Source organism: Phlebotomus papatasi, chromosome 3 (assembly GCF_024763615.1).
Source record: "Phlebotomus papatasi isolate M1 chromosome 3, Ppap_2.1, whole genome shotgun sequence".
Lineage (NCBI taxonomy): Eukaryota > Metazoa > Arthropoda > Insecta > Diptera > Psychodidae > Phlebotomus > Phlebotomus papatasi.
In genome coordinates, this window is record NC_077224.1 from 56,624,574 (window position 1) to 56,650,081 (window position 25,508).

General features: G+C 33.4%; 2 protein-coding genes across 2 annotated transcripts; one reads left to right on the forward strand and one right to left on the reverse strand.

The window, feature by feature from the left end:
• The first annotated feature begins 9,325 nt into the window (after positions 1 to 9,325).
• On the forward strand, positions 9,326 to 15,101 carry LOC129806944 (class E basic helix-loop-helix protein 22). Its single transcript, XM_055855823.1, has 3 exons — positions 9,326 to 10,333; positions 10,406 to 10,733; positions 14,718 to 15,101. Exons 2-3 carry the CDS (start codon positions 10,423 to 10,425, stop codon positions 14,995 to 14,997), a joined length of 591 nt encoding a protein of 196 aa, XP_055711798.1. The 5' UTR covers positions 9,326 to 10,333; positions 10,406 to 10,422; the 3' UTR covers positions 14,998 to 15,101.
• On the reverse strand, positions 15,091 to 21,777 carry LOC129806914 (cysteine/serine-rich nuclear protein 1). The gene is made up of 4 exons (XM_055855769.1): positions 21,639 to 21,777; positions 21,255 to 21,552; positions 19,895 to 21,187; positions 15,091 to 16,703 (listed from the first exon to the last, which is right to left on the reverse strand). Exons 1-3 carry the CDS (start codon positions 21,683 to 21,685, stop codon positions 19,961 to 19,963), a joined length of 1,572 nt encoding a protein of 523 aa, XP_055711744.1. The 5' UTR covers positions 21,686 to 21,777; the 3' UTR covers positions 15,091 to 16,703; positions 19,895 to 19,960.
• Between the last annotated feature and the right edge of the window lie 3,731 nt (positions 21,778 to 25,508).

Consider the following 25,508-nt stretch of genomic DNA (forward strand, 5'->3'; position numbering starts at 1 on the left):
AGAAGGTGTGTAGAGCACCGAAACAAGCTATTTATATTTATTATTTATTCACTCTCCTCAATTACTCCTAAGTTATTCCTCTTTCAAATTAAAAGAATTGGATCAACTTATGGGAGGGTACTCAGAAATCGATATCATCATCAGTTTGTTGAGAAAATAAGTTTTTTGGCAAAAATTTGCAAGATTTCATATGTTTTGAAAATCAAAAAATAAGGCATTTCGAAGTATCGGATTAGGGTGTTTTCTATGGCAAAAATGTAGTCCTAAGTGAAATCTATTATATATTGAAGAGAGTATATTAATATTTAGTTTAGTTTAGTTTATATGATTTTTCAAAAGTTGTTTTCTTAGGTCATTTTTGAGAAATTTTAGTTTGATTTTGTTTTTCCGCTCCCAAGGATTTTTTCAATTTTCAAGTTGAATCACAACTACTTACCTTTCCAACGAATGCCCATTTATTAAGTTCTGTACACTAGAACCGGAGGAATAATTGATAATATGAGACAAAACAGCAAAAACAAAAAAATTAATTAAAGAAAATTGTGACGTATAGGAGAAAAACCAAGAACAGATTCTTGATTAGGGGACTCGAATTCTTTTAGTTAAGCAGGATTGGAACCCGGAATATTAGTAGTGTAGAGGGAACACTTTACTTAACTTGATTCTTTTAATTTAAAAGAGGAATAACTTACTTAGGAGTAAAATTAACATTTCCAGGGTAAAATTAACATTAACATTTGCAGGGTAAAATTAACATTTCCAGAATGTTATTTTAACTTTTTCGGATTTCTCTCAGTGAAATTACCTGTAAAGAATCTCTTACTTGGGGTAAAGTGGTACAAGTTGGACCATGGTACAAGTTAGACAATGGTACAAGTTAGACAGGGCTTTTTTTCTTGATAAATTTAGTACTTCATTTTTATTTGTATATTTTTTATGCTTTATTTTTATAATTTGGTTCCTTGGGTTTAAAAAATTAGTACTGTATTTATCAAGCAAAACTCCATGTCTAACTTGTACCAGCGAATTGTCCAACTTGTAGCACTGTGTCCAACTTGTATCACTTTACCCTATATACCATAAGCTTATCAATTCACAATCGAATTTTCACACATTTCGTGGTTGTCTATAAAGTATCACACTTACCATTGGCTTATCTAGGCTTATCACTGACACTGGTCATTTTCCACTTTAATCAATTTCATCAACTCTTTCATTTTAGTTAGAATAAATAGGACAAATATTTTTTTGAGAAAATCACTAAAGCCTTTATGGAGAACTACAAGGTAATATCACTCACTGTTTCTCTCAAAAATTGATTGTATGTCAAAGAAACGAACAGACGGGCGGAAGGAAACACTCAATGGTGCGCACCATTGAAGCTTATTCAAAATTATTACCTATAAGCACAAAGTTCTGTTTGTGGATTAAGTTTTTTTTCCAGAAATTTGTAGAAAATTATTTATTTTTCCTCTACTAATCTTTAAAAATAAAAAGAATTAATCTCACAGACGGCACTCGGTGAAACGAACAAAATGAGATTAATCGGGAAAGGAGTACTATCATGCCTCGGTCTTTTTTTTTGTTGTTCTGCACAGAGGTATATGGGATGGGAGAGGCAAGCAATACCCGGAGAAAGGATGAAGACAAAGAAAGCTTGTCGAAAAGCTCCTTGTTCACGGTGGGTGGGTATTTCCAGGGCGGATGAAATTGTTGAATTTTCTTCCCGACAATGCCGTTCAATTTGGAAGCCAGAGATGTGCAAACACAGACATAAATGTTAATAATGTGCTGTATAATTAGTTATAAAATCATATAGCATACTTCCCCTTGGTTTTTTTTGGTTCGTTTTGTCCTCTTCTTGTGCGGAGAAAGAGGACCTCATCCTCCCACCATGAACCAAGAACTGGGATATAGAGCCAGGGGTACTGGGAGAGGACGAGAGAGAACGAGAGATGGCGAGCTTCTGGGGTGGAAATTTTCCTATATTAGATGTAGAGGGAAGGATATTGACAAATCTATGTGTGAGCAAGCATTCCTCCTGTGTGTGAAAAAGAGATACAGCTCAGAAAAGTGCCTGGTCGGTTACCGTGGTAACGTCCTGGGATTCGATGTGACGTCACAGACGGCAAACTCACGAGAGCTCAGCGATATATACATAAATACGAGAAGATTGGGTGTATAGTGGAAAAGAAATAGTCACAGAGTCACATATATGTATGCACACCATCTCCAGAAGGGGTGGAGGGTGTAGAGATTTCTGCTGTGGTAGGGTGTTTAGAGATATGACCAGGCCGTAAAAAAGAAAGCCCCAGAATGTTAGTAGGATGGGCTGATATAAGAAAAAAAAGAAAAATCAATTTTGATAAATAAGAACACTCTTAAATGGATTCCATTCCAGTTAGAGAGTGTCCTAACCAAATATTTGTTCTATTATAGCATCTTTTCTGTACCAGAGAAACCCAGACACTAAACCCCATCATCGGATTAATCTTCATCTTCTATCTCCCTCAAATATTAAATAAATATTTTCCAGCTAGAGCAACACCTCTTAAGAATGCTAACGACAGTGCAAACTTTTGCTCCTTCGAACCTCCTACAAACCATACAACAGCCACATTGCTGAACTTCAGGTAATACTTTTGAAATAAATTTACTGTACCTCAATATGTTTTGTACAGTAAAAAAAAAAGTTCCATTTCATGCATTTTTGCACCTCTTTTTGGTCCTCTTGCTCTTCACATGGGTATATTTGAAGTTGAATTGGTAGTTACGGTGAAGAAGATATTGAACTGAAATGCTGCGCATGGCTATTTTATCATTTTGGGGGGATGCTGAGCTTCTATAATGATTTTCATCTCCCCGGATTTTCCACTGTTTCACCCAATACTCACACATACATAAGCTACCACTACTTGCTTCAGTTAAATGTTGAAAAGACAAGAGCAAGTTCTTGTATCAAAAGGAAAAAAAATACTGATGAGAAACGAGCTATAACCACCCTCCCCGAAAATTTTCAACTCCTTTTGCACCAAGCAAATGCCTCACGAAAAAAAGCTGGGATTTTGGACTGGAAGATATCTCGTCAATAGTAGGGGAGGGTGGGGCAGTTTAATTTTCCTTATTGCTTTTGAAGGATGATCCAAAAATTTCACATTATTAACAAGACCACTTGAGCCTTGGGGCCCAAATAGATTTAGTCTGATCCTCTAATTGATGATCCTAAAGTGCTGGACATACTTACGACTTAAACCGAGAGACGGCTTAGCGTAATTATAATTAAAAGTATAATTAGATTACATATCTATCGGTTTCTGTCTAACCCATCTCTCGACTTAAGCCAAGAAACTGTATAGTGGGAAACTGATAATAATACAGTCAAATCAATATTTTGATTATAATAACGCTAGGCCGTCTCTCAGCTTAAATCGTAAGAGTGTCCAGGATATAAGTCCTTAGTCCTTAGCGCATGACAGTTTGGAATAAATCTTTAATGTCAAATTTTAGATGCTAAATATTCTCAAGGATCAGACTGAGTCTATTTTGGCCTTTTTGTTCAGTAAAAGTTATTAACTTATTCGTGCTTCTTGTTTAAATTCCCGAAATTTCATAACTGATTTAAAAATTGAAATTTCACAAGATTATTAATTAAGGGTCCGCTTCACATATATTGTTTATTAAGTTACGGAAAAAACTAAATTATTTTAAAGCAAAACAAAGAATATGAGAAAACAATGAAAGAGTATTAACCCTTTAAAGACGGGAGGATTTTCACTGACCAAAAATCAACAATAAAAATAAAACCGATAAACTAAAATAATGAAATATCTAACTTCAAATCTTAAAAAAATTATTAGAGGAGGATTCCATGTTTTATGAGCTCTATAAACGATTAAAACTGAAACAATATAACCCAACATTATTACGTATTGTTATTATGTACAAATATTAGGAAAAACCTTAGAGAGCCAAAAAGAAATTCCATAGGCCCCTGGTGCTGTGTCCCAATCGACCATAAAAGATTAGAGCCTATATAGATTCAAGCTGATCCCTGGGAATATCAAGTGCCTAAAATTTGTCAATAAAGTATCAAGTAAAGGAAATTAATGCAAACAGCCTCTAACCCAGATTCTAAACTTGTAGTTGGATAGTTTGGGCTGATGCTTAACCATAAAATTTTACAAGCTAAATATTCTCGAAGATAAACCTGACTTTAGGGATTTAATCTAAATATAGCATATCCAACTGGTAGTATCTTGCAAAGCCATCCTCTGAGCTTATTGGGCACACGCATAAGGAAAGTTGCAGAGGACAATCCAATTGAGGAACAACCTTCACGAGAAATGGTTTAATTAATTGAACACCCGGAAGATAATAGCATACCGAAATATGATATTACTTCTGATAACTTGTAATGTAATCATGGAGAGCCAGACCTTGATATAATTCTGAAAAGGGCATTGTTAGTATGGCTTAACTTAGCAGTGAATTAAAAGAATAATATTTCGAGTTATATAATTTCCGTAATTTTAACACAGTGTTATTTAAAAAGCTTATAAATTATCATTTTCTTTCTAATTATTCTATTATTTTACAGAAATAGGGCGAAGTGGGGCACCTTTGAATTGACGCACTTTTGAAATTGGAATTTTTTCTCCTATTTATAAATTGAACTTAATCTTACCATGATATGACATTTATTGCCCTGGAGATCTGTTAAATTCATCTCACGCGTTCGATGTTGTGAATGATGATTTGGAGAGGATCTCACACTGGGCCGACAACAATGATCTGGTCTTGAATGCCAGAAAGCTGTTAAGAGAGATATTTATTTCCTCAATTTCTTTCTCCTTTCCTACATCCTTCCAAACATTTTTTCATCAATGGATATTCCTTTCCTTCTCCCTGATCTCCTACTTCCTTCCTTTCTTCTCGGTCCCTCGTTCGGGGTGACGGGCTATGCCCATCCAACTTCTGCGCTTCCGGATGAAGCGCAATTAAGAAAATTAAGAAAAACTAATCGTAAATCCGATTGATACCAGTTATAAGTTTCATGGACTTCCTTGGAATGGTCATTCGATGCTTATTGGGCTTTATTATTGTCCTGTCCCTGAATTTACTACAAAAAATTTGACACTTGACATTGTCATACTGTTACGGAATTCCCCTAAAGGATTCTTTCGACTGGTAGAGTCACAGAGCTTGTGATTGCTGGATCATCTTCCAGGTCTTCGTACCTCTGTGTGCCTGGTTCAGGGAGTCGTAATTTTCGTAACTCCATATTTGTGAAGGCTGTCATTCTCTGGAACGCTTTGTCAAGGGAGCCTAAGAGGGGGCATATCATGAGTCATGTGGCCTCCATTAACAAATCGTTATAACTTATTGTATAGGGCCAACCTTTATTCAGAGGACATTTTGTCCTAAAGATTACTAAATGGAATTGAATATAATTAATCTCCACAAATCAACTGCGAAATAAAATTACTATAAGATAAAACACAGTTCTATTCAAAAATAAGTGAAAAATGCAATTTCAATAGTACCCCTATTCAAAATTGCCCCACTTACCCCTATTATCTTTCCATGAAGGCGAGTACACAATGGTTAGCATTTTTTGTAAAATAAAATGCTTTTTAGAATGCTTAAAAAGGCAATTTTTGACGAACATTGCTTCCAATGTGAAGAGGTCATAATAGACCAATCATCGTCTTAACGCATTATAATAATCAGAAAAAAAATCTATCAAGCTCAAAAATTCCATCAAATTTAAAAATCACGTATATGTAACAGCCTCTTCCTCCCCTATACTTAATACCATGGGTTTCTAGAGCATTTTTTCATCTGGGTATTGGGTAAGAAAATTGGCAAGGATTCTGATGATTTTGCGGTTAAATATTTTGGCGGAGGCTTTGTGCAATGAAATCAATATAAAAAATGCTCATCTGAAGCTGAAGAATAGCTCTCCATTCCCACAAAAGCACAATATATTGATTTTCTGACTACATTTCAACAACCATTTTGAAAGGAATTGAATGATGCATGATGCAATTAGAATAAGTGATTTATCTGAATCCGTCAGCAGTATAAAAAATGTATAAATCTATAGAAAATAGAAACACGATTTTAGAGATAAAACATCGTTTGCTTTTTACGTGAATATAACTTTTCAAATACACAATAGGGTGGGGCAGTATCATGCATTGTCTCGAAAAATTATATTTCTATTAGCACTAATATTATTATGTCTGTTTTATTCTATAATCTTTATTTATTCTATATTTAATTGACAATATTCGAGCGAAAAAATATAGTTCATATGGATTTTATTGCTCGAACTCAATAAAAGCAATATATCGTGATTTGCATCAGTATGATTTATTTTCTTTAATCCTATAATAAATATTTTTTATTTAGCTGGAATTCAAATTCAATTCTTCTTAATTTAGAATGAATAAGCTTGAATTATTATTTTTTGCGTATATTTAACTTAATAGAACATAAAAAAAATAATACAATTAATATAAAAATTAAGTTAAAAGCATAATCTATACTTATAAGAGCGAAGAAAGAAAAAAATCTATATATCGATTTTTATAGTGAAATTGGACTTATGGAACTGAAATCGAAAAGCCACGGTTTATAACGATGCTATCACACAAGGATTTTTCACGTTTTAATTTTAACCCTTTAAGGACGAGAAGGTCAAAAATTGAAGATCAGAACAAATCATTTTTTCTAACTTTTTAGTGCAAAATACAGGTTTGGAAGGCTGTAGGAAAAGTTTCATTTTTGGGTCACGGGTGACCCAATCGTCCTTAAAGGGTTAAATTCAATTGAGCCAATTAAGTATTAAGATTTCTAGAATTTACTTGAAAATTCTCACAGTCAGGACACATTTTGCAAGAAATTTGCTCAATTTTAAATAGTGCCGCGAGATTTTTGATTGTGGATGACTCCGGAAAATGTGTAATAGTACTTAAAATGTCTTATAAGTCACTTATCTGTTATTCAGAAGGATCCCCCAAGCCAGTAAAAAGATTTGTAGGCAAAGGGCTCATGCAATGACTCTTAGACTGTCTTCAGACTAGAGGTTTAGCCCAGTTCCCGCGGGTCTCAAAACCTTAAACAGCAACCGATTTTATTGATTTTTCAAAATGTAACGTCATTTGCCCTTAAATCCAATCCTAAGTCAAAATTTTCCAAAAAAATCTTGACTGATAAGATATTAGAGAAGTGAAACCATATGGCTAAGCCTTAGGTCTGAAGCCTGTATTACAGTCTTATTGAAAATCTGTATGAAGTCATCCCAACTCCCAACTGAAATATCTTAACATAAAAATTTCCTTCGAATGGCTTTGCAGGAACTTAATGAATTACTCCCGATACTTAAGCTTCACTTCATGCAAGTTTATCACTAAAACAACTAATCTTATATTTTGGCTACAAATAATATTAATTACGAGCAAATAAATTTAATAAGAACTTCAAAAAACTACTTGTTTAACTGCAAAAAAATTGAAATTATTGAGCAATTTTTACATTTTAATTTGCTGAATTCATATTTATTTGAGCAACTACATTTATGCTATTTAACATATTTAATAAACAGGTTTTTCTGGACCAAGTATTACTTTTTATTAATAAATATGTGAAGATCTATCAATTCAATTGGTTTTTAGTGCATAATAACACAAATTGAAAAAAATCCTAGTGTGATAGCACTGTAACAGTTTTATAATATTTTAGTGAATTTATAATAAGCTGATTACAAGAGTTTTAGCAAAAAATAATCACGGGCCCCCGTCTTAATCATAATCTGAGTTTCAGATGACTTTATTGTAGTGGCTGAGTGAATTTGAATCTTTTGCATAAATTTCGCAGTTAAAATAAAATATTATAAAAAATACTGATCGTTCTACCTTGCTAGACTAGAGGTGTTCTAATTACAAAGCAACCCAAGTAGTAAAAACTAATTCAAACGACGGAAATTTCATCAAGTTTTGTGTATTACTTTAACTCTTAGAAAGACCTCATAGTGACGAAGAAGACTAAAGGTCAGAGAGCAGAAAAGACTCTACAGCACTGTACGTTAACATAAAAGTAAAAGTGTTTAAAATAGTTTCTGAAATCTGATCAAGAGTATCAGTTGGTCCATCCGTGACACTTTTGTTTACGGTTCTACCAAGTGTTACCGTGGTATCACACTAGAGAATTTCACATTAAAATTTTAATGTGATTCAAATTAATTGTTGCTGATATGTCTACAAATGTGCAATTTTTGTCAAGAGCTTTTAGAAATTGATTCATTCAGTGATGAAAAAGTAGACTCGGATCACAAAAATTGGTTTAAATAGATTAAAATAGCATAAATACGATTGATATTAATGAGCAAAATAATGGACAAAATTTGCTCATTAAATTTTCATCGGATAACACTTTATTGCAGTCATTCGGGTAGTTTCTGAGCCACAATTTTCCCATCAGTTTATTCGTGATTAAATTGTTATAAAAAGTAGTTCCAATACCTATTATTTATCGCGAACGAAATAGAGAAAGGACAAAAGACTTTAAAAAATATCGGTCAAGAAGATAAGTAAGAAAAAATCTAAACAAAAATGTGTTCGATCTACATTTTATATATTCCTTCATAAACTTCTAGGATTTCGTGGTCAAATGAGATGCTGGCCAAATTTATTGAGGCTATGCATCAGGAATCCGTCATTTGGGACTACAGAATGCCGGGAATACAAAAATAGAGGCAACCGATCTGATGATTTTCAGTCCGTTTGCGAAATATCAAAAAATCAGTCAAAAAGACGACGAAAACCTTTCAAAAAATGTAGAGACCAATAGTCATATATGAGTATCACTTGACAGTCATATGACTGAAAGTGGATAATCCGTTAAGAAGAAATATGAGGTCAAGAGTGACATGATAACTTATTTTTGATAAGGCTTATAATAAAGTTTAATAATTTTGCTGACGTAGCACTAAAAACGTTAAAGTAACGTCTTTGTGACCTAATACTTTTATGTCTATAGTAATGCTGTGCTACTTGGGATGATTCCTATAACAAATATCCCCATAATTTCTAATGAACATCTTTCAACAATTTTCTTTGCAAAATTGATGGAAAGCGATCAGAGATGAATATATTTCTTTTTAGAAAATACATCTTTAGTGCTATCAGCATGCACTCCAAATCGAATATTCGCACATTTTTCCTTGAATTACAAAAAAAAATCTCTGTATTTATAAGCTAACCAAGGCTTATCTTTCTTTTTTTTTAATTTATATTTATTTCATGCAAAGCCTCAGTGAGAATCTTTCGGAAGCTCTTAAGGAAAATGTATATTGCTAATACTTTTATGGGAGATGTCCTGGATCGATAAGCATCTCTGTGACCCGGGTAACTCCCTATAGATGGTGGAGGCAGAAGAAAAAGGATATGGTACTAGGCTGTGAGAAAGTGAAAAGGGATGTGTGTATCCCCAAGTGTTATTGAATATTAATGTGATGATAGTGATCTGACTTTGTACGAGAGAATGGCCTCTAAACTCCAATCACGTATTATCTCGTTGGGCTGTGCCACTATAATTAAAATCATCGATGATTTACAGTGTATTAAATCCATTTGGTAACCATGCCAACGCGCCCAAATCACCATCCAGGAGCGCATCTGTTCGCGCGTCTATTGAGGCAAGAGTCCTTTGTCCTCAGCTCTTGCTGTTTTTTTCACCACCCTCTCCCTTTTTTTTAGCAATTTTCCTAGTGATTACTGGGCCCTTTTCCATCTGGCCAGATCTCATTGATTTGTCCTTCTCGGGGGACTTTATGGCTTTGGGATCCTTGGGGGAATTTTTTTGCCGGAGATTCTGTGTCCGGTGATAGAGGGATTTTTATCAAATTTCCTGAACCTTTTCAGGTCAAAGATTGTGGGTATATTTTTTTATCTATGGTGTCGTGGGATTTTTCCTCGGCATTAATTTGTGCTGTGTGGCTTCAAAAAGGAAATCTCCTGGTCAGAGAGGGGGTAAAAGTGTGCGAGAGCGAGCAAGTAGGGATGTTTTTTTTTTGCCGGGGTTGATGAGGAGTCAGACGAAGGGATTCTTTCACTGTTACTTTACATAGAGAGATGCTTATGTACAGAGAGCGAGAGAATTGTGGCAGAAGCGAATTGGGGTGAAATCTCGAGGGCGTCTCACTGTCTGAGTGAATCCTGCTCCTGTGCAGATTCAATGTCTCTGTATTTGTGGTTGAATTGGTCCTGTGAATCATAATCAATGAGAGTGCCAAAACAATTTTCCTGAGACGCTCAGAGTGAAAAAGAGAGTGAGTATTTGGACAATTTTCAGTGTAATTCTTCTCGGTTTTCTATTTTTACCTTTCAAATTTTCACCTTAGGTTGATTTCCAGGATCTATGGACACGCATCAGCCCTATAATTTCCATTTGGGCGCACCAGCGCTACCCGCGGTGGCAGAACCAAGTGGGAGTCCCCCTCAGAGTGTTCCAGGACGAAGGACTCCTTTGGGTGCTGTTGGATTGGGCGGATTCTATGCTCATGGCTCTCATCCTGGCTCGTCAATGCACCAGCAGCAGAATGCGGATGAAAATCGACCAAGTGGAACTTCTGAGAGGGGATCCAGTGGGATTCCCGGACCGCCTGGACCACCGGGCGCCAAGCCCAAGAATCGACAGGGAAAGACTGTCCGTCTGAACATCAATGCCAGGTGAGGATTCCTTCCTATCAATGCTTGTTCAATACTAATTTTCTAAGAAATATCCACAACAAATTTAATGATTTGATGGTTAAATATTAAAATATTATGCAAAAAATCAGTAAAGTTATTAAGTTGCGTTTAATAAAATCGTGACAAAGTAGAAACAAAGAAAATTTAAACCATTATCCACATAACGGCGTTATTACACTTGCACATTAAAATTTTAATGTGATTCACATTAATTGTCGGTTGTGAGCGTCCAAATATATTATTTGTGTCTTTGAGTCACTTAATATTTGGGGTTTTTCTATTTATTGATAAAGAAGTGGACTTGTCCTGCAAAAATAAGTTTAAATTTACCTAAAGCATAAATATTTTTCACATTAAAAAATTAAAGAGAAAATCGCATTAATTTTTCGCATTAATGCTATAAATCAATTTATATCAAATTTTGCGGGCCAAGTTTACCTTTTTATCAACAAATAAATCAAATTTTGAATATAAAATTATTCAAACACACAAATTACACATTTGGACTCTCATCAGTGACAATTAATGTGAATCATATTAAAATTTTAATGTGCAAGTGTGATAACACAGTAAGGGAACGCGAACAAGGGCAAAATTAATGAATTAACTTAAATTAATTGTTGAAAAGAATATTAATTTATTTTAATCTTATTGTGTAATAGGGTAAGACATAGATTTCCGAACACCGCGGATTTTCGGTCTCACCCGATTTGCAAATTTGTTTTTTTTTTTTATAAAAAAGTAATAAATCACTAAAAGTACAATTCTAGGATACTTTGAAGATTATTTAATACCAAATATTACTTCTTAGAAATTGGTCAGTAAACATGAAATTAAATTTTGTAAATATATAAATAAAAGACAGACCATAAATTGTAAATGCTGAAAAGTAATTAAACACTCGTGGAAAAGGGAAAATTAAAAAATTATAAAACATCTTGGCATTTTCGGTTTTATTTAAAGAGATTCCTGATCATTTTTTAGTATATAAGGTAAAGTACCCTCTTTCGACCAGGTTCCTCGACTCGACTGGTGGGTCAGTTTTGAATGTTTCATGGTCAATTTCGTCAATTTCTATGAATTTGTCACTGGTTCGTATTATTCATGGAATGATTGACCTATTAATGTTAGATCATACGCAAAATATTATAGCAAATATAAATAAATTGAATAAATAAGCCTACTGGTCTAGATGAGGAATCGCTCGAGCAAGGCCACTTTACCTAGATGACCAAAATTGAAATTTTTACTGAACATTGCGAATTATTTATAATTTTTGTTTTTACTGTCTAATCTGTTAATTTATTGATCAAAAATATTTATTCCGAATATTATTTGATTTGACCAATTTAACTCAACACCCTACAATTAATTTTTCATGGATATAAAAGATATTCAAGGATTTAAAAAAAAAGTATGGAAAATTGCAGGGAAAATGAAGAAATAAGAATATGATTTGTTTTCAGAAAATCTTCTATTCAATAAGAACCTTAATCGGGATTGCATGGGTCAAGAAGACTAAAAAAAACAATATATTTTCTGTAATTTTTTCTCAACATAAAAAAATCATTCCATTCAAGCTCTTAAAAAGTACAACATAAAGCTACATTTTCTGAAGTTTTTATATAAATATTTTAAATATTACATTTTGGTGGATAAGATACTCAAAGTAAAATCCTTAGACATCAAAAACCAAAAGTTTCCTGTAAGCAGATTTAAACTAGTCCTTAAACGTAGGATTTACAAAAAACTAAAATTTGTATTTTTGGGAGAATTTTATATACAAAAATACCATTTTTTACGTAAGTATTTTAAACCATGTCTTGTAACTATTGTGAAACAAGTTATAACCCATGAAACAAAACATCCTTCGTTCAAGTATGAGTTTAACTTTACTGATTGGTAGGAAATTTAGTTTTTGGCTAATATATAGATGAATCTACTCTGAGTAATCTCTCCAATAATTTTTTTTAATAAAAATTTTAGAATATTCTTTAACTTCACGAACTTTACTATATCTTATTTATTAATTACCTTTTAGATCTGTTAATACTGCACTACTTTACATTAAAACACATTAAAATCGTTTGACTTCTCCAAAAGAGGCACTTTGTTGGTCAATGTTAGAACTGAAAAGTATAGCAAAGTATCAATGAGCTGAAGGCAGCCCTTCCTCGTGAATAGCAGGACATTCAGAAGGCTGACATTCGTGCAAACTGCTATAGCACTTCCAACAGACTTAAGATCATAATTAAGTCAAAATAAGATCGTATTGAACAAAACCCTAAAATTTTGATGTATTTACTACCATTTTTTCTTTATTTCAAAACAGTTGAACAAGAAATGAGGATAATATAATAGCGCTTTAGTTTGTTTAATTTTTTCAGCCACCCTGTAGAATAGACACTACTCAACGAGCAGTTAACATTTGTTCGTAAATGTTCGTAAACACACAGAAAAATGTTCGTTAATTTTTGCCAGAGAAACAAAAAATTACGAATAAGTGATCATGTCACAAGTAATATTTGTGAAAAAATACAAATTTTCTGAACTTTTTAGTAAGTTATGCGATTTACGAGCATATTTTATCAAACTCAAGATTTCAGTTATTATTATTATTAATCGGATCGAGATATTTGTTACAATGTACAGTCAAGTGTGCTAATCCGGGCACTTCGCTATCTGGATCGTTTATGACTAATCCACTTAAAATAATATTTTTATTTTTATTTCCATAATATAGTCACTTCAGTAACATAATACAACTATTCAAGTTTGAGAAAAAGCAAAAATAATATTTCTATTCATTAAATAAGTGAGTGTAATGGACTCATTTCAATATTGTGTCAGCTGGGTTCTTCACTAGAAATTTTCTAACAGTGATATTTTTGCTAATGACAGTTGGTTGATTGAAAACATTTATTGTTTTATCCTTGTGAAAAAAAGTATTTTAAATCCAAAGGTTTAATTAAAAGTGAATTAGCGAAAAGGCGATCCAGTTACTGCATGCTGACTTATTTCAGTATTTATTTTATAAATTTTCTTTAACCCTTTAAGGACGATTGGAACACCGGTGTCCCATAAAGAAAATAATTTTTCCTGACTACCTAAAGTTATTTTTTTATGTCTGTACATAATTGTAAAGTAAAAGGTTGAAGGAATCTAGAATATTTTTTGCAAGTCTCTAGCTATTTGCTATGTAGTAAATATTTAAGCTCAAAAATGGCGAATTTTCAAATTCTCAAATTTATAACTGATTTTATTTTTTTTTTTATACTTCCAATTTTTTTTAAGCAAAACCCTTTTGGCAATAAAAACTACAATACTCATATGTAATATTTTTCATTAAAGCGAAAAATATTAGTCATTGGTATTGGCAGAAAAATTACTTACATTTTTGGGCTATTTTTGTCCCTATTGTTCATAGTGGTAAAAAATACACAGAATCAGACTCTGTTGGACTTTCCAAGGTTAGATGTAAGACTTATCATTGATTATGTTTCTCAGTTTAAATTTTATTGTTGATTTTCAATTCGTAAAAAGTGTCTCGTCGTTAAAGGGTTAATATTTTTAATATTTTTTTTATATTATGTTTCTGAATGAAACAGTGAATAATTCTATGGATTTAGAAGAAGTAAAAAAGAATTTGGTCAGTCCAAAAACAAGCGTTTAAGTAGCACTCTTCGGAAAACGATCCAGTTACCCCACCTTACTATAATCATGTTATATTGCTGTTATATTCACCCAAGAGCAAATGGTTTTGCCTATTGCACCACTGAGATCCCCAATATTTCAATAATTTTAATGATCTTGTTTAACGGTCTACATTGCAGTTCTAACTTGAAATGTTACTTTTTACTTACCATTTTAGACATTTTCACTTTTAGTTACAGTTGTACAAATCTTTTTAAATATTTCACATCTTTCTGGCTTTTCATTGACCAAAATTGATTATTTCTCCAGAGAACGCCGAAGAATGCACGATTTGAACGATGCTCTGGATGAACTTCGCAGTGTTATTCCATACGCCCATTCGCCTTCTGTGAGAAAGCTGTCCAAGATTGCCACTCTACTGCTAGCCAAGAACTACATCCTGATGCAGCAAAATGCCCTGGAGGAGATGCGTCGCCTTCTGGCCTACATTCAGAGTACCACAGGAGCAGCTCCACTCGATTTGGCCTCTTTTCCAGCTGCTGCTAAGCTTCAGCAGTTGCTCCAGAATCCCCCAGAGCAACCCAACTAGTCTCGAGTTCTCTTCTCAACATTGCTCCTTCGTCAAAGTATTTCTAGTCATTTTACTTTTGTGGAATTTTCTTTTTGTGGCGTATTAAAGACATTTTAGAAAATACTCTGAAATTTTAATTGCTATTTCTCCCTACAAAATGTTTTTCTTTTTTCTTTTATTTTAATGTTCTTTTCATACTTGTTTTCGTCCATGAATAAATCATGATACGTATTATTTTTTTTTTATCTTTTGATGATCAGTGTTATTTCCTTCATTTTTCTACATATATAATAATTTTTTACACAATTATCCAAACACTGCTCAATAGTTTTAATAATAATTTCTTAACTAAGATAAAACAAATGTACAATATTCTTCTTACAATTTCTGCTTCTAAAACAGTCATTTACAAAAAATAAGAAGAACTTAAAAAAAAACAAGAATTCACGGAGATCATCCAAATCAATGGACTTATAAGATCAATATAGAAAAACTCGGGAACATATTGTCATTATCTCTGAGTATTTGCAAAGTGGGCAAAAGTGTTATTCAATCTTCAAAAGGATTCATTTAAAAGGTGTTTTTAATTCTTAATGGTGCTGGCACACCTTTTCAATTTAGTGAAATTCAATCGATTGAAATATTACCTCTCTTACTCTTTCAAACTGAGATCAGATACAGCTGTCTCTTTCTGTAAAATGAAATTTATGGCGCTGGCACACCTTTTCACTTGAGTGAAATTCAGTCGATTGAAATTTTACCTCTTACTCTTTCAAATTGAAATCAGATAAAACTGTCTCTTTTCTGTCAAATTAAATTTAAAATTGAAATTGAAAATGAAATTGAAATTTCAATTTTCATTTGACAGAAAGAGACAGCTATATCTGATTTCAGTTTGAAAGAGTAAGAGAGGTAAAATTTCAATCGATTGAATTTCACTAAATTGAAAAGGTGTGCCAGCGCCATTAAAATTTAAATTGAAAATTAAATTGAAATTTCAATTTTCATTTGATAGAAAGAGACAAACATATCATATTTCAGTTTGAAAGAGTAAGAGGTTAAAATTTGAAGCGATTGAATTTTACTAAATTGAAAAGGTCTGCCAGCGCCATAAAAAACGAAATCTAAAAAACTATTCCTTTGATTTGAAAATTATTTATACATATTCTTTTTAAAGGGAAAAATGTCTTTTGTCTTATTCTTCAAATATTCAGCATAATATTTTTTTAATATGGGCAAAAATGCTAAAATAATTAAAAATATTATTTGGTTTGCAATATATGTTTTTCAAAAGTCTTTTGGGTATTTAATAATGTTCAATATTTCAATATTGCAAAAAAATAAACTAAATAAATAAACGTAAATATAAATATTAAATAGCCCTGCAACGAATCTATTCAATTGTATGCAAAGATTTTTCTCTTTCTTTTTTTTTAATTCAATTTTAATTTTTTTTCAAAAATGTATTATGCTGAATTTTCTAATTTTACTTTATGCCTGTATTATATGTCCAGTTGAACTTTTTCGAGAGTTCATGTAAAATCTTTTATTATTACTTTTTTTTTTAATTGAAAATATTAATGAATGCCTATTCTATTATTAGATGAAATGAAATTAAGCTGTCCTTTGAAGACTTAAAACAGTAGCAGATGTTGACGAAAACTTTGGAATCCAGATGATAACAACGAAAGTTTAGCTATCGCAGAAAACAACTTAACGTCCAACTGAAAAATCACAATTAGATATTTAAGAAATGGGATTAAAGAAATCCTTTTAAAGAAATTTAAAGTAAATTTTCTCGTAATACGTAAAAAATGGAGTCAAGTATAAAGGTTATTTCGAAAATTTGGACTTACTCCTAATAGTTTCGAATTTAATAAACGAAAACTTAATATGAACTTAATGATTTAGAAAACGCATTGGTCATAAAGAGATTATTATTATAGAATTATATTAACTTTAACGATTTACGTAAATGCCACTAAATCTTTACAGAATCATATGTTACATCCTAATTTCACCATTTTTTGCTCAAAAACATAAAAAAATGCAGATTTTAACATCCTTATAGATTGCAATCATTTACAAGAATTGGTTCTTTATCAGTTTTAAATAAGTGAAAAAAATGTTTTTCTCAGAGTATCCATACTTTGTTTGAGTACACGTACACGGAGTAGCAAAAGAGGTGAAAGAGTTAATGGTAATATTTCAAATTCGAATTTCGCACGGCCTGCACAGCTCTGGAGCATAACTAGTTTAACCCTTTAAAGACGAGACAATTTTTACGGACTGAAAATCAACTATAAAAATTAAACTGAGAAACATAATCAATGATAAGTCTCACATCTAACCATGGAAAGTCCAACAGAATCTGATTCAGTGTATTTTGTGCTTCTATGAACGATAGGGACAAAAATAGCCCAAAAATTTAAGTAATTTTTCTGACAATACCATTGAATAATATTTTTCGTTTTAATGAAAAATATTACGTATGAGCATTGTAATTTATATTGCCAAAAGGCTTTTGCTTGAAAAAAAATTGGAAGTATAAAAAATAAATAAAATCAATTATGAATTTGAGAAATTAAAAATTCGCGATTTTTGAGCTTTAATATTTACTAAATAGCAAATAGTTAGAGACTTGCAAAAAAATATTCTAGATTCTTTCAACCTTGTACTTTACAATTATGTACAGATATAACAAAAAAAATACCTTTAGGTAGTCAGGAAAAATTATTTTCTTTATGGGACACCGGTGTTCCAATCGTCCTTAAAGGGTTAAATGAATGCCGGACTTTAAACGTAACTGGACCATTAATTGTACTGTTCTTCAAAGAATGTAAATGGTTATAAATATTTAGGGGAACTACGAAATTTCGGCAAGCTTGCAATTTCGGCCACCACTTTTGTTCCTCAAATATCCATGAATTTTCAATTTTCGCATACTCTACAGAGGCTATTGCAAAAAAAAAACAAAAAATGTCGTTCGGACGAGATGATGTGAAAGAAACTGGAAGAATTCCGGAAAGGCAAAGAACTAAAAGAATCCGAAATATCCGAAATCCGGTGGCCGAAATATTACCCAAAGCTATATCTATATTTTTATTCATTTTAAAATGTATTAAGAATGGCTTTAGAGAAAACAAATAGTCATAAAAAAGGAGTGGCAAGGCGTTCTATTCTTTGCGAAATGCTCGAACTCGTGATTTAGATACTATACATCAAAAGTACTTTCTCGTCATTTACTGCCGTTCACAGATTCATAACCGATTTAAACCATTTTATGTATTACTCAAAAGATCATCCAAAATAGCTTAGGAACCTTAGGCGTACTAATTTAACACTAAACCTACAAAGATCGGTCAAATTGATCGATTTAAAAACTTTTTAAAATTAACACATAAACCACATAAACAGTACAAAGTCACTATCAAATTTTATGAATTTCTTAAAATATGTATGTAACATATTTTTCACTGTTGAAATTTTATTTTTTTCCTCTTTTCCAAGAAAAATTTGTTGAGTGTCATTTGATCAAGGCAGCTAGGAAAATCGATCAAAAACGCTCGGTAGGTTTAATGTTGATTAAATTTCTGATAAAAAGAGGTGGCAAAGCGTCCTAGGCTTTGCGAAATGCTCGAACTTCGTGACTTAGATGCTATACGTCAAAAGTACTTTCACATCATTTACCGTTTGTCGTCAACCGATTTGAACCGACTTATAAACTCAAAATATTTCCCAAAATACACCTAAGAAGTAATTTAATTGATTTTTGTATAAAAATTATTTATCGGTTATGAACCGGTTAATTACCGATTCAAAACCGTTAGCGGGAGGGGTTATTTCGCCAATTTTCGCGTGGCTCATATTTTTTCGTGGATTTTCGCGTGGCGCGTATTTTTTCGCGGATTTTCGCGAGGAGCGAATTTTTTCGTGGATTTTCGCGGGGCCCGAATTTTTTCGCGGATTTTCGCGGGGCCCGAATTTTTTCGCGGATTTTCGCGGGCCCCGAATTTTTTCGCGGATATTCTCGGGTCGCGAATTTTTTCGCGGAAAAAAATCAAGTAAAATTTTTCACATATCAAGTCCGAGGCTCTAAATGGATGTAAAGTTTTAGGCCTCTATCTCGCATATTTTCCGAGATAATCGACTTTAAAGATTTTCAGAAACATTTATGCATTTCTTATCCAATTGTCCTCATTAATAACGATAATATGTTTCATACACTTTAAGAATTATTAAACGAAATTTGCATTATTTTATGTATAAATATCGTTCGAGTTTGTCACAATCCAAATTTGCAATAAACACTGAGAAAATAACGGGGCTGCGATTAACTTTTTTCCCTCATAATTTTAACCCTTTTTAGATGTAAAAATACATAAACATTTTTTAATGTTAATTTTACACCTTTTTGAGGGTAAAATTAATATAAGAAAGGGCAACTTTAACCTCTAACACTCCTAAAAGGCATTATATTTACACCGATTTCGGATCAATAATGCAGGGTAAAATAAACAATTCCGGAATGTTATTTTAACTTTTTCGGATTTCTCTCAGTGAAGGAATCGCATCTCTACACTAAGAGAAATCCGAAAAAGTTATAATAACATTCCGGAAATGTTAATTTTACCCTGCATTATTGATCCGAAATCGGTGTAAATATTATGCTTTTTAGGTGTATTAGGGGTTAAAGTAACCCTTTTTTGTGTTAATTTTACCCTTAAAAAGGTGTAAAATTAACATTAAAAAATGTTGATAATTTCTACACCTAAAAAGTGTTAAAGTTATTAGGAAAAAAAAGTTAATGTCACCCCCTTTTTTTCTCAGTGTACAGACCCCATTCACGATATTAAGAGTATTTTAAGGAAAGTTAACTGAAAGTAATTAATAGAAATAGTAGAACTGAACTCACCTCAGATCTTACATCGGTGAGGCAGGTTTAAGCGTGGGAGCAAAATCTCCAAAAAGTGACATCTTCTCATATGGGCGGTGTTGTGCCGCTGGAAGTGTCTTCGGGCTGTTGTGGTAAATGGCTAACGATTGTGCTAGGGTGGGAGGTAAGACTGGGAGCTGTGCTAAAGTCTGGATAGCGCTCCTCGTAGAGACTGGGCATGAGAAGTGGTGGACTGGCGTAGGAATTCGTTGGCAAATGGTATTCGGGTTGAGGCAGATAATTTGAATTGTAGCATGGTATTGGTAGCTTTGGTACCGTGCTCTGGTCAAAATTGTACAATTGCTGCTCCTCCAGAAACTCCCCAATGCCATCGCGATATTGGAGATCGAGAGAACTGGGCAATGTTGGTGGTATGATATACTGCTCCTTGCCATAGTAATCTAGGGCATCAGTCTCTGTTGGTACTTCACTGAGCTGCGGTAGCCATTCAGATGTTCCGGCTTCCTCCTGTCCACCACCAAGCTCTTCCCTCTCCAGCTCCAGCATCATTATGGTATCATTGAAGTGCTCCCTAACCCTTTCGGGATTGAATTCAATACGACCCATGGGATTTGCACAGCCACCTCGAGTACATCCACATGGAAAATTTGGCCTATCCACTTGACACCTAATCCCTGATTCACTGCACGAGCACGTCTCCGGATCACAGTATCCACGGCAGTTGCAACCGCAGGATTCCCGCGAGGTGCGAATGAGGCTGCATTCCTTCTTCTCGATGGGATCAATATTTTGTACACCGGAAGCTTTGAGGAGCGCCCGTCGCTGCTTCATGGTGACCGTCTGCAGGAGTCCGTAGCTCTCAGTATCGGCATCTGAAGCACTTTCACTCGGTTCATCGTCGCTGTCTGTGTCATCACTGGAAGATTGCCTCTGATTGAGCTCCTGTAGACGCTGCTGATGCTGCATCCGTCGCTGCTCTGCAGCTTCACTGAGTGAAAAAGTCCTAACGTCGCTGTGATTGAAGCTCATACCCAGTGTACAACCACCCTGCGATGGTACACAGACGAAACCCTGCGTCCGGGGGAAATAGTACACAGTCACCTTCTCAAATTGAATACTCCGCCTGCATCGTTTGGCCCCATCTGCTGCCTCTGAAGATCTCCTCTTCAGGGCACTCCTCTGTGGCTGCGGTGGCTGAACTAGTGCAGGATTAGCAGCTGATTCTGGCCCTAAACCCGAATCTGAACCCTCACTCCTAGCTTCAATATCCTCCTGCCCACTATTTACCACAGGCTCCTCCTCCGGCAGTGTCTTCATCGAAACAAGACGAACCTTTTCAATAATTCCCCCCGGAACATTTTCCCATCCCAACACTTACCTGTTCCTCACATCCAGCATTCTGGATCTCTTCAATGTCCACAAAGAGGATATTATCCTCTTCCTGCTGCTGCTGATCAACTGTCTCTTTAGCAACCTCCACCACATCCTTCTCCTCTTCCTCCTCTTCAACGACGGGTATCGTAACTGTACAATTCTGTGCACCACGACCACTATGACTACTCTCATCCAGAGCTAGTGGATCTGAGAGTGGATCCTCCCCAATATCCTCGTATTCGATCACTTTTTCCGTCTCTATGGGCGTCTCATCGTCACATTCGTCCATATTTACAGATGTCCTAGAAATTTGCACAAGGATATTTCTCTTGGGCCCTCCACGCACACCCACACTCCTGGCCACCAGCCACTGTATCGTCCCACTTACCCGAAAACACTCAAGTACGTCAAAAAGGACTTTATTGGTTTTAACATTATGATTTTGAGCACATTTTATACATTTGGAAAATAAAAATTTTTGTTGCTTTTCCACCACACTGAAGTTAACACTGTAAAAAAGTGACAATTTTGACGAAAATATTCCTTTACTCTGAGGCCCCATCAAAGAAATCATCGTGCAAAATCCAAAGGAATTTCTACGGAGAATTCTAATTCACAGAGGAGACTGAACTGCTTTTGCTCTGTTATTCGCGTTTTATTTCTTTTATTGTATTTTTTTTAATCTAGAAAAACTTGGGAATGATATTATTTGCACAGAAAAGATTTAATTTTCCTACTTGTCCCATTTAATAATTCTCTTTGTTGCACTTTTTAAATAAAGCATGATGCGCATGATGCATATGCTTCTTATGAATCATCATTTGTATACGTATCGCGTATGCTTATTAACCCATTGATACATACACAGAGAAAAGTTGATATGACTACCAAAGAAATTAACAAAATCAAGAAAATTTCAAATTAATAAACAAATTAATTAAAAAAATCATTATTTATTTTCTTCTTTTGATTATGAACTACATAATTTTGCTAAAATGTGCGAACTGTACTATCCACTACGAAAAACAACTTTTCCTCTTTTTATTCAGTGAAACATTTTTTTAACTCCAAATGCAAAGGATTCACTGCAAAAAAATTATTTGCATTGAAAAAAAAACACGGAGTGTGGAATGATAACTTTTCGACACTATCAAATCGACAGTATCGATAACTCTATATCTGTTAGATTAAGAGAATGTCGACTTTTTACGCATTGTTGGGCCATTCTTAAACTTCTTAAAACAATGTGACTACTGATAAAAATCTATATTTGTTACGGGAAGAGCAGCTATAAGCTTAAATTTTTCAAAATCGACAGTCGATAGTATCTAAAATAAGTTATTATGTCACTCCTGATTTTGTGCAAAATATAAGATTGTGGTTTGCTTTGCAGTTTTAATTTGTATGTAAATTTAATTTTTTTTCTCTAGTAAAAAAAATTGTATATCCTTTTACAAAAATTTGATATTTTTTTTATTTTCGAGCTAGTCCCCGGCGAGTGGCCTTCAAAGTTGAAGCCAATTTCTTATTTTCACATACAAATGCGTATGGGATTTTTTCTGCACTCGTGATCGTTATGCTAAATATTTAAAAATTTAGAAGTTTTTTCCGTATTATAAGATACCTTTCCGTATGAAGGGATAAATATACTAAATTTTTGTTTAAATAAATTTTTTCCTTGCAGCACTGTGAGCTGAGTCCGAGATCAATTTAGGAATTGGCTTCAAATAGCTCCATATAAAAAGGCCAACTTGCCAGGCGCTTGTTTTCGAGGTACATTTTTAACAAAAACTCCAGAACTTCCTTTATTTTCACGAAATTATGAATATTTTTAAATCAGAATCTAATTTTGTGATATATTTTTTATCTATAATTTTGCGAAATAGAAATTGTTACATACCAATTTACTAATTTGTTTATGTTTAATAGTTAAGTCCAAGGGGTAACTCATTCCCATTTTTTCTGATAAGGGTTTCTCGAGTTTCGTGATGCAAAAAGTAGGTTTCCCGGGCTTCCCGATGCATAAATTGGGTTGCTCCTTGCTCGGGTTTCGCGATACAAAGAGTAGGTTTCTCGGGTTTCGCGAAGTATTTTTGTTGTAGCACAGTAATACAAACCCATTTTCAAACTCGAAGCAAAATTATTTATAAATTTCAGTTATAATATTCTTATTAATTTTAGAAAAGTTAACAAACTTGTTTTTGAATCATTTCTTTTTCAAACTAATTTAGATAAAAAGAAAGTTTCACATAATTTATCTAATAGTTTGTGAAGCATTTTGAAATTTATTGAGAAGATGATTTACAAATTTCGTAAAAAGCATCTCTCTGGAATATAATTATTAAAATCATATTTATTTATAATTATCTTAACAGTATATTTTATTTATTTGCAATAAATTTCTTTCAAACACTATTTATTTAAATTAAAGAGTGTAACTATCTAAGAAAAGAATTTGTCTTCCTGTATTCAAATTAATAAAGAATATGAAGGAAAATATTATCAAAATCGACGCAATGTCAAACTTTTTATGACAGCGATTCAAGTATAATTGCGCATAAATAATACTACTACTGTGGTTGTATAGACGCGCGACAACATAGGCCGCGCCAGTTGGCCGATTATTGCGATCCTCATGTGTGAGGTGGCTCTTTGGTCTTTCAGATTAAAATAAGGAGCTCATTCCAATCAGTTCTATGAAACTTAATAACTATTTTTCGATACCAGACTTTGTAGCTTCGTCTACCAGCCAGATCCTGTTCCATTGTGATACCTCCGACATCCATTATTTCTTGCAAGTGCAAAACCAAGGCAGATCATTCTTATACATTTTTCGTACAAAAATGTGGTATATTTTTTCTTACGTGTTTTTTTAGTTTTGGTGTAAAACCAAATGCGATCATTTTAAAACTTTTACCACATCAAAGAGTATCTAATGTTATGTTATTAGCACAAAATTTATAATGATATTGCACGAGGATAATAGTTCCTAAAACCTTTATAAAAAAAATGTAAAATTCGCAATTTTTTGAATTTTTCTGACAAATTTTCTATCTGTGTACAATTTTAAATTCAATAAAAATATATTCTCTGTATATGTGGCTACCATTTTGTATTTTATTTTTGAGGAATAAAGCTTATAAATTATAAAGAATTTAAGAAAAATATACCATTTGTGAATTAAAATGCTCCATCCGTTAGTTAATCATCCTAGTGCAAAACACAATCTTCCAGGCCTCCGAGATGTGTCTGATTGTTAGTACATTTTGGCAATAGTCACATGTTGGAAAGGTTCTTTTTATGAGATATTCATCGTTTGCTCCCCTCTACTAAATCTTGTAGGTCTCTGGATTATTTTGAAATTATGGCAGATTGATCACATTCTCCCTGGGAAGTGAACTCCACCCATTTTTCTCTTGTTGATTCCAACTTTTTCTTTAAATAGGAGCGATATTCTTTTACAGTTTATAAGTGCCCAAGAATCCAGACAATTTTAGAGTTGGGTTGCTCTAGCTGCTCTATTAATTAGAAGATCGTGAACTCACTGTCATGATTTAGGATTTATCAAGGATTTAACGAAGAACATTCCATCACTAATGCTTCTTGGGCCTTTAGTGAAGGGCCTTTTTGGCCTTTATTTATTAATTCCAGACATTCCAGAGTCCAGAGCAAAGATAACGCCCTTAGCTTCAGCTGTGTATATCGTGGTTTCATCGTGGTGTTGAACTCTTTCCGGACTGCAGCATATGCTGCAAGACAAATGCGCCATTTTTTAATCAAAAATATCTAAGCTCAGGAATTAATTGAGGTCCTACAAAAAATATCTTACATTTGGACATCCTTATAGTTTGTAATCGTCCAAAAGAATTGAATTTTTCTCAGTTCTGAATAATTAAAAAACACTGTTTTTCACTGAATATTCATATGCTGCTTTGGGTACTCAGAGTCCCAAAAGAGACGAAAGAGTTAACAACGCACTTCAAATTTATTCGACGGTACAAAAACTCCAAAACTAGCACCATTACTTTGCCTTGTACTATCCGTGTAAATCTGCTGATTTTATTTATTTAACTCTGGAAAATCATCAAAGTTTGCGTTTATCATAAAATATGCGATAATGCGAATGGGTTAACTTTTTCGTCTCTTTTGGGACTCCGAGTACCCAAAGTAGCATATGAATGTTCTGTGAAAAACAATGTTTTTTTTTTAATTATTCAGAAGTGATAAAAATCCGATTCTTGTGGATGATTACAAACTT

Excerpts from the sequence above, each read along its gene's own strand:
- LOC129806944 (XM_055855823.1), top strand. The coding sequence starts at position 10,423 with ATGGACACGCATCAGCCCTATAATTTCCATTTGGGCGCACCAGCGCTA. Across the intron at positions 10,734-14,717 it reads CGTCTGAACATCAATGCCAG|AGAACGCCGAAGAATGCACG; the intron begins GTGAGGATTCCT and ends TTATTTCTCCAG.
- LOC129806914 (XM_055855769.1), bottom strand. The coding sequence starts at position 21,685 with ATGTTAAAACCAATAAAGTCCTTTTTGACGTACTTGAGTGTTTTCGG. Across the intron at positions 21,553-21,638 it reads ACGTACTTGAGTGTTTTCGG|GACATCTGTAAATATGGACG; the intron begins GTAAGTGGGACG and ends GCAAATTTCTAG. Across the intron at positions 21,188-21,254 it reads ATGCTGGATGTGAGGAACAG|ACACTGCCGGAGGAGGAGCC; the intron begins GTAAGTGTTGGG and ends GTTTCGATGAAG.